General features: G+C 36.9%; 2 protein-coding genes across 7 annotated transcripts in view; one reads left to right on the top strand and one right to left on the bottom strand.

Annotated features, from left to right (window-relative positions):
* RHPN2 (rhophilin Rho GTPase binding protein 2) overlaps window positions 1–1,034 on the bottom strand; it is a 36,154-nt gene extending 35,120 nt beyond the window's left edge. The window contains exon 1 of one of the 2 annotated variants that reach the window (XM_023934874.2): window positions 60–1,034. The gene's annotated coding sequence lies outside the window, so the exon portion shown is untranslated. The remainder of the gene's footprint in view (window positions 1–59) is intronic. The other variant, XM_086847828.1, reaches the window with a different exon arrangement.
* On the top strand, window positions 330–15,419 carry GPATCH1 (G-patch domain containing 1). 5 transcript variants are annotated; one of them, XM_086847820.1, is made up of 20 exons: window positions 330–397; window positions 2,102–2,236; window positions 2,510–2,595; window positions 2,981–3,141; window positions 3,506–3,603; window positions 3,727–3,785; window positions 4,115–4,360; window positions 5,111–5,258; window positions 5,985–6,064; window positions 7,103–7,301; window positions 7,901–8,209; window positions 9,953–10,134; window positions 10,400–10,527; window positions 10,775–10,893; window positions 11,231–11,400; window positions 12,055–12,265; window positions 13,002–13,112; window positions 13,562–13,686; window positions 14,196–14,344; window positions 15,106–15,419. In XM_086847820.1, exons 3-20 carry the CDS (start codon window positions 2,584–2,586, stop codon window positions 15,125–15,127), a joined length of 2,529 nt encoding a protein of 842 aa, XP_086703946.1. In that variant the 5' UTR covers window positions 330–397; window positions 2,102–2,236; window positions 2,510–2,583; the 3' UTR covers window positions 15,128–15,419. The 5 variants fall into 5 exon arrangements, with proteins under 5 accessions (XP_086703946.1, XP_023790639.2, XP_086703944.1 ...); XM_023934871.2 differs by lacking the exon at window positions 330–397 and adding an exon at window positions 1,003–1,123 and having other exon boundaries at window positions 12,058–12,265; XM_086847818.1 differs by lacking the exon at window positions 330–397 and adding an exon at window positions 1,003–1,123.
* The last annotated feature ends 321 nt before the right edge of the window (window positions 15,420–15,740 follow it).

Genomic DNA, 15,740 nt, shown 5'->3' with positions numbered 1-15,740 from the left:
CAGTTCCATGTAAACAAATAAAGATAAATATTGGGATAGAGAATACACAGAAGTCTTACCTGTTAAGGGCAGGAATCTCTGAAGACTGTGTTTTAATTTATTTTCAAGGGTTTCAGAGAAACTGATGATATTTTAAAAAGCTGTGGGCTGAATCTTCAGCGCAAATCGCAGTGTTTGGTTTTTGGGTTTTTTTGGTGGGGGGAGGAGGGTAACACTGGAAATCAAAATCCAAATTTAGAGCACTCGGCTCCTACTGGGGACTACTGGTCTGTGTACAAAGTGCATTCAGTAAATGTTCCTCTCTCGATACAGGAGTTCCCAAGGAGGTACAGAGACACCTGAAAGCGTTCAGGGATGAAGCTCTTTTGAGGGAAGAATTGAACGCCCTGACTTCTGTGTAAGTTCTTCTTGAACAGCATGTAAGACAACGTGGCAAAGCAAATTTTCCCATATATTTGCTTAAGTGTACAACGAAATTCGCAACTCCGTTGATTTTGATTCAGGGTGGAGTCCGCTTTACACCAGGATTTAGATAAAATCTGTTTGTCAGAGTCGTTGCTGCCCTTTTCCCAGCCCTGAGTCTGAGGGGCCTGACCTGCTGCACTCGATCCGAGGGAGTTACCGCACGGCTACTGATGACCGAGAGTTTGACATTATGGTGTGCTGGTGATTTTTAAAGACACCAGCCAACGTTTGGGAGTGTTGATGTGGAGTGTTGATGCTCCCGGCATGCAGAGCTCCCGGACCGCCGGTGCTGAGGGTTTTTCAGCCACCCACGGTAGCGCTGGAGGCAGCCGTGCGCCCGGCCCATGCCGGGCCTTTAGCGAGGCTGCCCGCAGGACCGCGCTGTGCCCGGCGGGCACCCCAATGCCGCGGTGAGGCCGAGAGGCGCTGAAGGGTTGTGGGGAGCTCGGCGCTGGGGTCCCGGGGCTGACGGTGCCGGCTCCCCGCAGCCGCCGCTCCCGGAGGAGGGAGGCCCGGGCGGGGCCGGGGCTCCGCCTCCGTCCCGTGACGCCGCCGGGTCCCGCGCGGCCACCGTCGGGTAAGATGGCGGCGGAGAGCAGCGACAGCGAGGAGGAGGACTTGGTGAGCTATGGCAGCCCGCTGCAGCCGCTGCAGGAGGGTAAGGGACCCCCGGGAGGTTCGTCTGCTCTCCTCCGTCCCTGTCAGTGCGTTGTGGCCAGCGCTGAAGAGCGGCCTGGCGTGAGGCGCTGGGGCCGGGGTATCCCGCAGGGCCTGCGCGGTCCGGTCCGGTTCGCGTCTGAACGCTCTCCAGCCTTTACTTTGGGGAGCTGTGGCGTGTGGGCGCACCTCAGACCTCCTTCCCCTTCCTCCTGCTGCCGCGGGGCCTTTCTCGGCAGTGCTGTGCTCGCCCAGCCCGGGGCGAGCCGCCTGAGAGCGGAGTGGGGAAAGGCCTTGGCGCTGCACCGGGTGGCGGCTGTGGCTGCGATACCCCGCGGACTGCGGCGGCTGCTCTGGGTGCAAAGACTAAACTACCTGCTAATCTTTGCTTCTGTCCTTTCCCCTGTCCCCCAAAACACGTACCGCTCAAGTATAACAGTTCAAGTGTACGCAGTCGTGCTAATCGCACTGCCCCATGCTTATATTGATGAAATGGGCATCGTTGAAGGGCTAATCTACAGTTGTGACTTCCAAATCTGTGCTACTTTATTCAAGAAATATTGTTAAAAGAGGGTAAATTTTTGTGTCAAAGTCTATATTTTTTGTGGTTTTTTTTCAGTTTAGACACTTTTGATGTGTAATTTCTCAAGCAATTAATGAAGTGAAGAAATCCTGGCAGAGGTCTTGCATACTTAAAAACTAAAAGTTTCACAAGACGAAATCCACTGTTCTCAGAACTCAGTAGAATTAAGGATTCTGATGTGAACACTTCATGCTTTACCGATGTGCATCACTGGTGTGTGTATACGAATAGTTGCAATGAAGTGAAATAAATGTAACCTGCTGCTGCTGTCCACGGCAGGGTGGCCAGTGTTTGACCCTGTTCTTACGTGCAAGGAAGAAACAGCTTCTGGAGGAAGTGGGAAGTCACCTTTTCATGTAAAATTGTGTCTTACTTTCTGAATTATTTTGATTGTAGGTGAACGAATTAAGAAGCCAGTTCCTCTTCAAGAACAGACTGTTAAAGATGCAAAGGGACGATACCAGCGTTTCCATGGCGCATTTACTGGTGGCTTTTCTGCTGGTTACTTTAACACTGTTGGTACAAAGGAAGGTTAGATATTTTGCTGTCTTCTGGGAATGGTTAAATTGAGAACTATACCGTCATGTTAGTGATAATGTCATTAAACATTTTTGTTCCTGCTATTCCTTATACTGTCAATAGTTGAAATAGTATTGCTGAAGTTATTTTTCCTTGGGTTTTTTGACTGTAATTTTACAAATATTCTGTTGATATATCCTTAAGATGTAAGGTTGAAATGTTTGAATTGTTTTTGCCTACTGTGTTGCCTTAAGTACCTTACTTAAATATCTGTTTTCTTCAAAGGATGGACACCTTCAGCTTTTGTATCATCACGGCAGAAGAGAGCAGGTAGAACCGTTCTTGGACCAGAAGACTTCATGGATGAAGAGGTAAATTCAATATCTTTAGAAAGGAATTGAAAGCTTATGTAAATAGCTGTCATGACAGCAGAAATTGAAGTAACTTGAAATTACTTCTTGTATATAGTGTTATCCTACGAGGTTATAAAGACTATTTCCTAGGTTGACTTAAAAAGCTCTTGTATGTCAGTATTAAAAAATAAAACCAAACTCAACCTTTTCACTTTATCAGAAAAAGCAAGTACTTCTGAAACTGTTCAAGATATTTCCACTAAAGTTATTGCAAAAAGAGCTGTGTAAGTGGCTTGAGAAAATTAGCAAATACGAAGGTCATATGCCATTTTCATTACTTTACTATTACAGTAAGTAAGAATTTGAAAGATGTTTAAACGTTTTCATTTGTGTATATTTCCAGGATCTTAGTGAATTTGGGATAGCACCAAAAGATATTACAACTACAGATGATTTTGCATCTAAAAGTAAAGACAGAATAAAGGAGAAGGCTAGACAGATTGCAGGAGTGGTTGCTCCCATTCCAGGAACCACTGCATTTGATGATTTAATAGGACCATCTAAGTAAGTAAATGTGCATAATACTTTGCCAAACCATTCCTTTCACTTAGAAGTGTTGTATTGCTTGGAAAAGTGATTTTTGACCACTGTAATTGTAAGACTGGCAGATCCTGCAGTGTTACATTTTCTAAGTGGCCTGCACCTGGATTTTGTTCTGAATGTGCAGGCTTGTACCAACCTGTATGTTTATAAACATTTATAAACGGGAAGGTAGTGTGTATGCAAATATTAACACATTCAGATTCGATTTTAAAGCGGGATATAAAAACAGAAGTTCAAATATTATATATGTACATTATTTATCAACAAAACTGAAGGTGTGGTTTGAAGTAATTTTGGGCTTTGTTTCCTTTTGTTTTCTTTTTAGAATAACAATTGGGGTTGAATTGTTACGAAAAATGGGCTGGAAAGAAGGACAAGGAATTGGACCACGAGTCAAAAGAAAGCCATGCAGGCAGAAACCTGGTAAGTTCAGGGAAGTTCCTGAGCTAATAAACTTTCTTTTTAGTAGGAAGTTAACATTCATACACAGATTAAATAAAACCCTCTTTTTATTAATGTAATACAATGTTATGATGTCTCTTACAGATCCTACAGTGAAAATATATGGCTGTGCATTACCACCTGGACTGTCCGAGGGTTCTGAGGTACTGAACAGGCAAAAGGGGTCTTTTGACTTATGTAAGAAAATGTGATAACAGATCAAAAAAACCAGAAAAATTTCTTTAATGTCCTCAAACAGTATTTTAAAATGCAGTTTCAGATCTTCTTAAAAGTGTTTATAAATACTTTCTGTGCTTAATGTGACGAAAGGTTTTAATATCTAAATTTATTCTTTTGCTACGTAAGCAGGTACAGTTCACACAAATTCAGGAAATGCAAACTTGACTAGGCTCCTGTTAACTGAATGTTGTAAAAGCTCAACATACAGAACTTTTAGTCATATTTGCTCTTACAAATTTTTGTTTTGTACAAGGATGAAGAGGATGAATACCAGCCAGAGAATGTGACATTTGCTCCCAAAGATGTAATGCCTGTAGACTTAACTCCAAAAGAGAATGTCCATGGACTTGGCTATAAGGGTTTGGACCCCTCACAAGCTTTGTTTGGTGTATCTGGAAGAGAACACCTGAATCTTTTCACAGATGGTTCTGAAGAAACAAGCAATTTACTTGGTGATCTGAGACACAGTAAAGGAAGAAAACTAGGTATTACAGGTCAGGTAAGGACAATTTTTAATAGTTTTATGATTAGTGCAGTAAAATCCACGTAAGTTTTGTTTCTGCTTAAGTGAAAAGCTCCTAGTCATTGCAGTGTTATTGTAAGAAATGTTTAAGTGAGGTTTGAGAAAAGGATTCTTTTAAAACTTATTTTGAAGATGTGGAAAAATCCTTAGAACTTTCAAGTGCTTTCACTTACTGAAAATGTAAAACACAGCTATAAAAACTACCTGACTCTGAGTAGCTGGATGGAAAAATGTCCCATGTTACTTTGAGATAAAGTTAATACTCAGTATGTTTTTAGTTTGTATTTTTTGTCTATCGTACTGTATCTGTCAGCTAGAGAGGTTTTGTGTTGCTCCAGGGTATTTGTAGTTCTTATCTAGAAGCACTGTCAGTTTATATTTTCTGGGATTTCCACTTGTTTAATTTTCCTGTTAAATGACATATTTTTCTCCTTTTGAGAACTTAACCTGCTCTTAGTCATATTGCACATGTTACTTTGGTGGATCTAATCTGCTGTCCTTGTCTTGGACACACCAAACTTGCTGTCCCTTGCTTTTGTAATCACTGAGGTGTGGGGTTTTGTCCCACCTCAGTTTTTGTGATAAAACTGTAAATTTTTCCCAGTGTATATGTATTTGTACTGTAGATTTTATATAGATTAATAGATATCTGTGTAGATGTGTTCTGATATGTGACTTAAAAGTATTTTTACACTTTTGAGCTCTCATTTAAAATATATATTTTAGGCTTTTGGTGTAGGAGCTTTAGAGGAAGAAGATGATGATATTTATGCAACTGACACACTGTCAAAATATGATACAGTTCTAAAGGATGAGGAACCTGGAGATGGCTTGTATGGCTGGACAGCACCAAAACAGTATAAATCCAAACAAAGTAAGAACTGGCTCTCTTTAAAGAGTGAGTGTAATATGGGGTAAAGAAATAAGAAATGTAGTCTTTATTTGCTGTAAATTCTAATTTGCAGCCTTGATATCTGAAAATTCAACTAGTCCTCCTTCTATATTGAAGTGTTCAATTACAGAAATAATTTCCAAAGTCCTCCACTAATTGATCAGTGTAGCTAAAACCCTCGAGTGTATTTTCAAGAGGACAATATGTTCAGCTTTGTGAGATACAGCATTCAGTTTCATTGAAGAAAACAAATGATTGTGAATCATGGTTACAAAATATGACCCAGCACTTAAAAAGAGAACTTTTTTTTTTTATATAAACTGAAGTATTTTCAGATAATTTTTGTAAAATGTATCTTGGTACCCCACTTTATCTTTACTGCACTGTGTAAGTGCATGAAATACTATCGTAATTTTGAGTACATGTTTATGTTAGTTGTACACATGAACGCCACTGATGATGTTAGCTGTGCACAATATGGATACTGTTGCTTCACTATAAGCCATATTCAACCTGCAACAATCAGTCTGACAGTCTGGTATAATACTAATCCAGAATCAGAACCCTCAATTTTAAATGAAAGGTGGTGAAGATGAACTACAATTGTGGCTCATAATAGATAGTGATATATGGAAAATATTCAGGGAAAAAAAAATTTGCCTAAACTGCATGTTTTAAATATTGACCAGCTCTGTGATCATTTTGTAGGGCCTGAAAGAGAATTTAAATATATAGGTAAAGTCCTGGCTGGTTTTTCCTTGGCATCAAAATCATCAGCTCCAATCAAGGTGAGCAGTTAGCAATATTTTATGTATTAAGAATTAACATCATTCATCACGTGAATTGTGCAGACTCTGCTGCTTCTTGGTGTTTTTCTGTTCTTAGAAATAAATGTTGTGGTCAGCAGGAAAAATTGCTGAATGAACAAAATTATGGCACTGGGAGTTGTTCAATAGAAACCTAAAATTTATTAGACTCCTGAAGGTATTTAAACTCTGCCTGAGTACTGGCTTTGAAAAAATGCCTTCCACACTATTCATTGCTACTTGCCATTAAGTTGGGGGAATGGTTTAATTTAACTTAAAAAAAAAAAAACCCACCATATTTTGGTTCTAGATCTTTCATATGTAACATTCAGTTTTCTGCAAAAGTCAAGCCTCATGCTTTATTCACTTTACTATTTTGGTGACCATTTAATTTCTTAGTCCTGTCTTCAGGTTTACATAATTAATGCCATATACATTTGCATAAATGAGAATGACAAACAATAGTATGACAGGGTCCTCTTTCTAAGGAAGAATATTTTTGAGGTATATAAAATTGCACTGTATAGGGAGCACACACAAGGTAACATTTTAAGCCTTTTAAGTAACAGCTTGAATGAAGAACATGGGGAAAAGCACTTTGAAAGATGTTAAAATATGATAAGCACAGAAGTACTCAGTCCAATTAATTGATTAAATAATTTGATTTCAGTTTAAAAAAAATAGTAAGCAATATTAAGAGGTATTTTCTGAAATAAAAGCCGTGCATCCTAAGACTCTTGTTAATTTTTCTGTCACTTAATATGCATGTTTTCATATTTTTTCGCAGTTGTAAATATATTATCAGTTTATTTGTTCCCAGATTTTGTATTACAATTCCATTTACTGACTGGGTTTAAAGGAGTTGGTAGCTTGTACTATCTGTTTCTACTGGTAAGATGTAAATTGAGGAATTCTTAGGTTGAGCTGACATTTTCTGAAACACGTTTTTAAATCTTGCATTCAAAGTTGTTTCTCTCTCTCTCAGTGGGTTTTTTGTTTTGTTGTCCCTTTCCCCTTCAGGTTTATCCACCACCTAGCCTGCCACGAAATTACAGACCAGTCCATTACTTTCGACCTGTGATAACAGCAGGGAATGAAAACTTACAGAAGGCATTGCAGGAGTCAACTGGGAAACTTGAGAGTGATGCAGCACACCAAAGCAGGCATGCTTTGAATGCAGCTCAGAGGAGGGAGCAGCTAGGAGAGACTGAACTGAAAGGTATTGAGATACTTGATCATATCTTTGCTTGTGTTTCAAGCATATTTGTATGTTTATTTATAGAACAGTAAGAATTTGGTTGGGCCTTGAGTGTTTATTTTCTAAGATAAATACATCAAATCTAGTTACCATTCCTAGTTACCATTTCATTGTTCAGTTTCATCTCAGCTGTTGAATTGGTGATATAACTGCCTGTATTTTCATTTACTTAAATATTTTAAAGACAAAAAGTATGTGTTGGATTGTTGGGGAGGTTTGTAGCTTTTTATAAATACCGTAGGCTGTGATGATTTTTTTCTGTAAAATGATGTTTCACTGAAACACATTCAAATTACTAAAAAGATAATTTGTAACTGTGGCTCACATTTGTATCTACAATAGTAAACTTTATCAAGTTATATGTAAATAGCATAAAAGATGTAATTGTGGCCAAATTTTTATTTGCCATGTATGCCATTTTATTGTTAATTTTTGCTTAAGAGCATTTTATCTCAATGTATGCACATGTGGTAGGGATTTTTCCTCTACTAAAGTGGAAGAAGTAGTTCTAGTAATTTTTCATTTCTCTTTATCTTTTACTGCATTTTTTTCTGCTTTAGGTCCGGCTCCTTCTATTTTGGAATACCTCTCTGAGAAAGATAGAGAAAGACTCAAAGAAGTGAAACAAGCATCTGAACAAAAAATGAAAGCAAAAATAGTGTCTCAGCAGCCACCAAATAGCAGATTCCAGTCAGCCTCCCCAGAAAATGCTGCTCACAAATGGCAAATGCTGCTGGGGGGCCAGTTAGCAAGTGCTGCAGAGCAGTTAGCAAATGCTGGTTCTAGTGACTTCAAACCATTTGCAAAAAATCCAGAAAAACAAAAAAGATATGAAAAATTTGTGAAAAGTCTTAAACAAGGAGAAAAAGGTAAAATACTTCTTGATTAATTTTTTTCTTCCCTTCCCCCCCTTTTTTTTTATCCCAATTCATTTTATATTCACTATGAGTTCTCTTCTTGAATTCCACAGCATCTCTCCTTTTACTTCTTTCCAGGACCAATATTAAGAGAAATCTTTACTGATGTTTAGTCATGTTGGTTTCAGGAAAACTGCTCAGTTACTCAGTTTTCAGCAAGTCTTGATTCTAGGCATTACTATGATGTAGCAGAAGTTCTACTTCATTTCCTGGATATCCCTTATTACATTTGCCAAGGTACACTTCAGCATTGGTCAGTGGAACAAGCCTTTTAATTTAGTTTGTTTCTCTTCAAGGAGTTAAACTGACAGATCATATAAAGGCAGAAAGATGATTGGGTAACAGTAGAATCAAAAGAAACCCCATACCCTCTGCACCAGGGGAAGATAAGAACCTAAATTGAGTGAAGTATTTCACACTTGTCAAAGCTTGTATTGTATGTCCTTTGGATACTCAAACTTCTGCTGTCAAGGTCTTCTCAGAAAAATTTATGACTGTAAAAACACAGCAGTACATGCACAGGTCTTAATCAAAACAAACAAACAAAAAAATCCAACCTCCTTCATCATCTATTTTCATGCAGTTTCAGTCTCCTTCCATTATGTTTAGGTTTTTGCTATTAAATGATACTGTGGTGTATCTTAGATTAAACTAGGTACTTGCAATGCCCTGTGGTGAGTTCTCCAGTACTGTGATTTTTCTGTAAGGCTTAAAAAGCTGAAATTGATCTAGGGAATTCATCATCAGCCCATGACTTTAAATTGCCTTGAAATAAACTTAAAAAAAAGTTGGGTTTTTTTCAAATTTTGAAGTACACGGAGACTATTGGGTAAGAAGAAAATGGGCACCAGGGAAATTTGGCAGAGGAAAGCATACAGTGACAGGTAGAAAACTTGGGTTTGTTATTTTAGTTGTGATTTGTTTGGGGTTTTTTTTTTTTATTTTTTAAAGTAATTTTCATTATATAAAATTAAATATTTTCTGGTCAGTAGCTTCTTCTGGTTACCACATTGGGACAGACTACTTGAGCTTTGAACCCATAGTTCCTCTGTTCAGGACTGGGGTTTTCCCTGGATGAAATTGAGTACTCTCAATTATGACTTTATTATGATTGTGAGTGTCTCCCTCATCATAATGATGGAAACATAGAAATGTATAAGTAACTGGAATGGTTAAAGGTCTGTTTTACTGTAAGTGTATTTGCTTGGCTGGTGTTATTTCCTCTTCCTTCTGGGAGAAAAAGTGAACCTGTTCCTCTAAACCTGTGTGCAAATTCTGTATTTATCAGTGGGCACTTTATAGACCATAAAGCAAGTTACCAAAGCCTAGCCAGGCTTAAACTAATTTGTTCTCTGTTTTAGTTATTTGATAAAGCTTTGGGTTATCCTTCTTGTTTAAATCACCTGTTAAATCCATTAAGTATTTTGAACATTCTTTAAAAGGCAATGAGTAAGGAATTGGCTTTACAAGTAAAATTATTTAAAATATCAGTTTTGCATTTGGCAAATGCTGTCATTCTTGCTGTCTTGAAAAACTACTTCCATTTATCAGGGATTAACACAGTTGAGATTAATACTACCCTTAAGCTAAATATTCATTAAATATTTGCAAGAACATTTGCTTATTACCTTATTTGTTGTTTGATAAGTGGTGACTTATCATCATCTGCTAAGCATTTCTCTCCTTCTCTCACAGCAGAGACATTGGAGCGCTTTTTAGACCCAAATATGACAGAATGGGAGCGGGGCAGAGAACAGGAGGAGTTCTTCCGTGCAGCAATGTTCTACAGATCCTCAAATTCCACGCTCTCATCCAGATTTACCCGGGCCAAATACGAAGATGATGTTGACAAAGTTGAAGTTCCTCGAGACCAAGAGGTATATGCTGCCTACAGTCTTTTAATACATTGGTGCTGCAGTTGTTGCCTTAGCCCTGATTTTCTCTTTCTTTCAAACTCTTATGAAGGTATGTCACCTTTTTGTTGCCCTTTTGTTTAGCAGCTTCTGAAGACACTCCATACATACAGAGTAGTGATTGGTTAAACAGCATTTAAATATTGATGGATTTGTCCTGTTCATGAATCTTACAGCAGCTCACTAAGTTGTTACTTATTTATCATCTATAAACGTTTGACTTTTTCAGAATGATATTGATGATAAGGAAACAGCTGTGAAAATGAAGATGTTTGGCAAACTCACAAGAGACAACTTTGAATGGCATCCTGATAAGCTGCTGTGCAAAAGATTTAATGTTCGCGATCCATATCCTGAGTAAGATAATTGATACTTATATTTTTTAAAGCTTTTTATACCTGAATTTTTCATTTGCTTGTGGAAAATCTGGCTTGATGTTTTCTTGTGTCATAAGGTAATACAGAACTGCCCAAAGTTTTTATTTGCTTCCTGAAGTATGGTGACCTCTGATAAAATAGCATGCATTTGAAGGACTACTGTAGCTAATGTGAAGACTTTTCTGTGTTGAAAACAATAATCAGCAAACAATTCTATTTCCCTCTAGTTCTTCAATAGTGGGTTTACCTAAAGTGAAACGAGACAAGTATTCTGTTTTCAATTTCTTAACTGTGACTGAGCCTACCACATCTGCATCTCAAGCTACAAATGAAAAGATCCAAGAGAGTAAGTGTCTCAACAGTAAGTTTGTTGTTACTTTATTAGTTTAACTATACATGAGATAATAGTACAGAGGAGGCATCCTTTTCATTGAGAACCTAGCCACATGATTTCTTTTTAATTAAAAAAACCCAAACAAAGGAATTGAAAATAAAAATTCAGTGACATAAAAACCCGAGTGATATAATGCTAATTTCTTCCACCTACAAGACATTTATAGGTTAAGTATTCATTAGATTTAAAAAATGTCAAACTGAAGAAGCAGAGTAATTTAATATCAAGTAGGCCATGAAATGCAGAACAATCTGGCATGTAGGTGATGTGAATATTTTGGATGTTTTAGAACCAAAGAAATCTTCAAGGTGGGATGTGTCAGATAAAGAGAAGGAGAAGAAAGATTCAATCAGTGAATTCATTAGTCTTGCTAGATCAAAAGCTGATGTTCAGAAGCAGCCACCACTGCCAGCAAAAGAAGAATGTGGAACTGGGACAACTGAAACTCTTCCCACTGTGGTGAGTTTACGACAGGGTTTCAACTTGAAGGGAATAGCTGTAAACCCTGACAACCCAGAAACAAGATGGGTTAATCTATGAATTGTTCTAATACAGATCAGTTTGCACAAGAGCCAACTCAGGATGAGCAAAGCCATGAGATGGCACTTTGAAGAATTTTGAGGTTATAAGTCTGGGATGCAAGATGATTGCAGCTTAGCTCTGATTATACTTGAAGTAGAGCTCAAGAAAAGAAAAAATGTAGCTCAATAGTCTTGGAACTAAATTCAGAAACTTTACCAGCACTCTGCTCACAGGCACAGAATATATTTCTATCTCCTTTTCATAGAAGAGAGTGCATATTTTGGGGAAAAAGGTGATGCTTTCCTTTTGCTTAAATTTAATATTATATAATTGAAGTTTCAATTAATGAATTAGAATTTATAATATCTGGGGATCTGTTTTCACGAGCTGCACTACTCTTCATAGGACACTGGCTTAGCTCCTCAGTGTTTCAGAGCTTTACTGTTTGGGACTAAGATTGTTCATTTCACAGCTATTGTGCTATCCAAATGTTTTGTAAATACCTGTCAATGTGTTGGAAGTTACTCCTTACCAGAGAGAGATTGTTAGTTTTTTTAGTGTTTAAATATGGTTTGTTATGATGCCATTTAGCAGGTAGCTGATGAAGATAAGAATCAGGAGGAAGAAAGCAGACGACCACCCATGGACTTATTTAAAGCCATCTTTGTGAGCTCCTCAGATGAAAAATCATCTTCCTCTGAAGAAGAGAGTGATGAAGAACAGCAACCAACTACTTCAGAAAGAGAGTCAGAAACCACCAAGCAAGTTGATGTACCAGACAGTTCTTCCTCTAATTTACAAGGTAATACTTAATGGAGGTTCATTTTTATGCAACATAAAAGAAATACCTTGTAAAAAATTTCATTTTTGAATCACACATTTTTGGACTGTTAGGACAATGCTGTGCTCCTGTGCAGATCATCTGAGGTTGGTGAAGCTGGTCATGTAAATGCAAATAATAGAAAAAGAAAAGCAAATGCAAATAATACAGCACTGAATAAGGCCTTGCATGTTACAGTGTCATTAGCATTGCCATTTACCTTTTGTGTAGATTTTACAAGCAAACTGCTGTATGGAGTATGTCTGTTATACAGTGAGGGGGAACAAAACATCTAGTGTAAGAACATACTTAAAATGAAAATACTTTGTTCAATTACTGTCACAGTTGGTTCTATTAACATTTAACCTTTAGTGTTTATTAACCTTATACATCTCATGGAGTGTTTTGTTCATTCTGAGTAATGGAAAAATAGTACTGATAGTACTGATGCACAAATGCACTGATAGTAATTTAATTAATAATTTTATAGTTTAAAAGGTAAATTTTGATTTAAAAGAATAAAAAAACTACAATATGTTGACACATTTTAGAATGTCAGCTACCCATTTGGCCAAAGAAGTCCATAAAGATGGAGGATGCTGATCAGTTTGCTTACTTAAAGGTTTTTAGAAAGCCTCTTTGAACTTTCTTCAAAACTTCTTGGAAAACATGTCTTATTTTCCTTTCAAATATAGCAACTTTTGTTTTATTTTCATAGAGTGTGTGACTGCTACAACTGATTGTGGCATTTCTTCGTTGCCTACTTCAAAGCAGGAGCTGGATACAGCAGAGGAATTTGGACCAAAGTTGCCACCAGCTTTTTCTCCTGGTAGGTTCTGTAAGCATCTAGAGTGTAAATTCTGCATAGTGAAATTTTATATAAAATACATGATACCTCTCTTTTAAAAAAGCCTTTGTGAATAGGCCATCTATCTCTTAAATGTGTGTTATGTAAACAGGCATCAGCAAATGTTTTGTTGCCATACTATGACCCACCAACAGAAACCTCTTTGCTTGTGTACCAGTTTTGTTTTAAGTCTATAGAGGTAATGATAAAAAACAGATGTGAAAATATAGGACAGCCTTGCAATTTCATTTTTTAACAGATTGCAAAAGCTTTTAATTACAATAGGGATGTTGCAGGTATGAGTTTTAAACATGTAATTTCCTCTTTAAATTTAGGGGTTTTGTTTAACTATCCGGTTAAAAGTAATACAAAATGTAATAACCAAATGACCTTATTTTTGTTTGCATTTATGCATTTGCTTTGTACTTCAGGCACTAATTGGCAACAACAAACAGTGGTGCCAGCAACTTTTCCTGGGCCTAGCAGGAAAGAAAAACATAGGAAAATCAGAGAGAGGCACAAGACTAAGAAAGAACGCAAACGCAAAAAGGAAAAGGTATTAAATATAAATACTGATTTTTTTACTTATTGATTCTTTGATCTGCCTTTCAAAATGTTTTGTTATTTATGCTTGGTTGTCAAAAAAAATATATACAGGGACTAGAATCTAAGCAACAGAATTTCTCTGATTTTTGGAACAAGAAAATTATCCTGCTATGATGTTGCTTTTTCCATATACATATATGTGACCACAGGTACAATATTGTGGGTAATTTCATGTTCTGTGTGGAACATGTCAGACACATTCTGGGAATTGCATTTGTGGCTTATATACAAATAACTGGAATGAAATGTCTATTTTAGGAAAACTGAGTGCTTGGATTAAATGAATTTTGGTTTATAATTTTTTTTAACCTTAGTCTGACTAGTGGAAAAGAGCAAGTGGTAAGTGTTCTGTTTCAGTTAAGCTTTGAGTCCATGCTGAAATTAACTTTCTCCTTTTGTTGACATTCAGAAAAATCCAAATCTTTCACAAGGAGATAAAAGATTATGTTCTTTCTACAGAAAAAGAAGCATAAGAAGCAGAAAAACAAAGGAAAACACAAGAATAAAAAATCAGAAAAGGACAGCAGCAGTTCAGACACTACAGATAGCAGTGACAGCCTCAGTGACATGGATACCACAGGCTTGTCCCCTAAAGAACTTCTAAGAAGGTAAGCAGAAAGATTACTTACGCCCTTGCAAATTTTACAGTGAATAACTAAACCATCAATTTATGAGTTGTCATTCTAGTGAACCTATTTGCAGCAAATGTGAATAAGCCAGTTTCTTTATGAAGACAAAAATATTGCTCACTTTGGTGAGGAAAGAGTACAAATATTAGCCCTTTTAATCTAGTGGGTAATTAATTCTAGGATAGAAGCCTATTAGGGTGTAAAGGTCACTAAACACATAGGCCTAGCAGGGCTAATGGACATTATAATTAAAGATGACTGATATTTTTGGAAGGTATTTTGAATTGCAATTAAAAATTTAACTAGTGCAGGTGGAAATTCATATTTTCATTTATCTACTTCTCTTTATTTGGAACATTGGAAGAAACATTGTCTGCCTGCTAAGACTGGAATGGGCAGGTATCAATTGGCATTTGAAAGGACTCTGCCTTCCATTCCTTTGGAACTGAGGGGCAGTTAAGTATTGGTGTTTTGATATTAAAAAAACAAACTACTACTTGGATTTCTGAATAGCTAAAATGTTTTACGCATTGTGCACAAAATAGATTTCTTTGTACAAGCAGTTGTTTTGGAATCTTCACATTTTCATGTCTCTCATCATTGAGAAAATGGTTTTATCTAATACAACTCAGATCTCTCTCTGAAACAAAGGTTTAAGAAACTGCTCAAGTAATAAAATGTTCCTAATGTGGTATGTGACTGTTCAGTGTGACCTTTTTCCTTTTTTTTTCTCCCTTTAGATTAAAACAACTTCAGTATTGAAGAGCTCTCTTGTGTTCTTCAGTATTGTGTGACTTGATCTTGAATTTTTGATCTCCTCCATGATGGTAGATCAGTGGTGTATAATGTGAAGCACTATAGATACAGTATTCATATTGAATTTCTTTGAAAGTGAATGTGCATATGTTTATTTTATGATGGTTTATGAGTTCAAAATGTATAGATTATAGAATATTGAAAAGACCCGTTTCTGGGCATAATAATCTGAAATACTGCAGGTTCTGTTGTAATTAATTAAACAAAACATTTTAATAAACTTTATTATTACAAATAAGTTTTGTAAAGTGACAATTTTTTATTCCTAGGACCTCTAAAACTCTGGAGAGTAAGTTTCAGTCTGGGTTAAGTTAGGAAGTTGAAACTAAAGCAATCTAAAATTTTTATTTGCTGCAAGTCTTTTTATTGAATCTAATGCAGAAGTTCATATCTCGGTTTTCAAGTATCTGGCTGCTATTTTTGCCTGTCCAAATTGCATAATATTTACTATAGCAGCTCTAAACCAATAACCTTTGATAGAATCATAGAATATGCTGAGTTGGAAGGGACACATCAACATCAAGCCCAAGTCCTGGCCCTGCAGAGTTCATTTCACATA

The sequence above is a fragment of the Cyanistes caeruleus genome, chromosome 12 (genome assembly GCF_971803275.1).
Source record: "Cyanistes caeruleus chromosome 12, bCyaCae1.hap1.1, whole genome shotgun sequence".
NCBI classification, from domain to species: domain Eukaryota; kingdom Metazoa; phylum Chordata; class Aves; order Passeriformes; family Paridae; genus Cyanistes; species Cyanistes caeruleus.
This window is presented reverse-complemented; position numbering and strand designations above follow the sequence as displayed.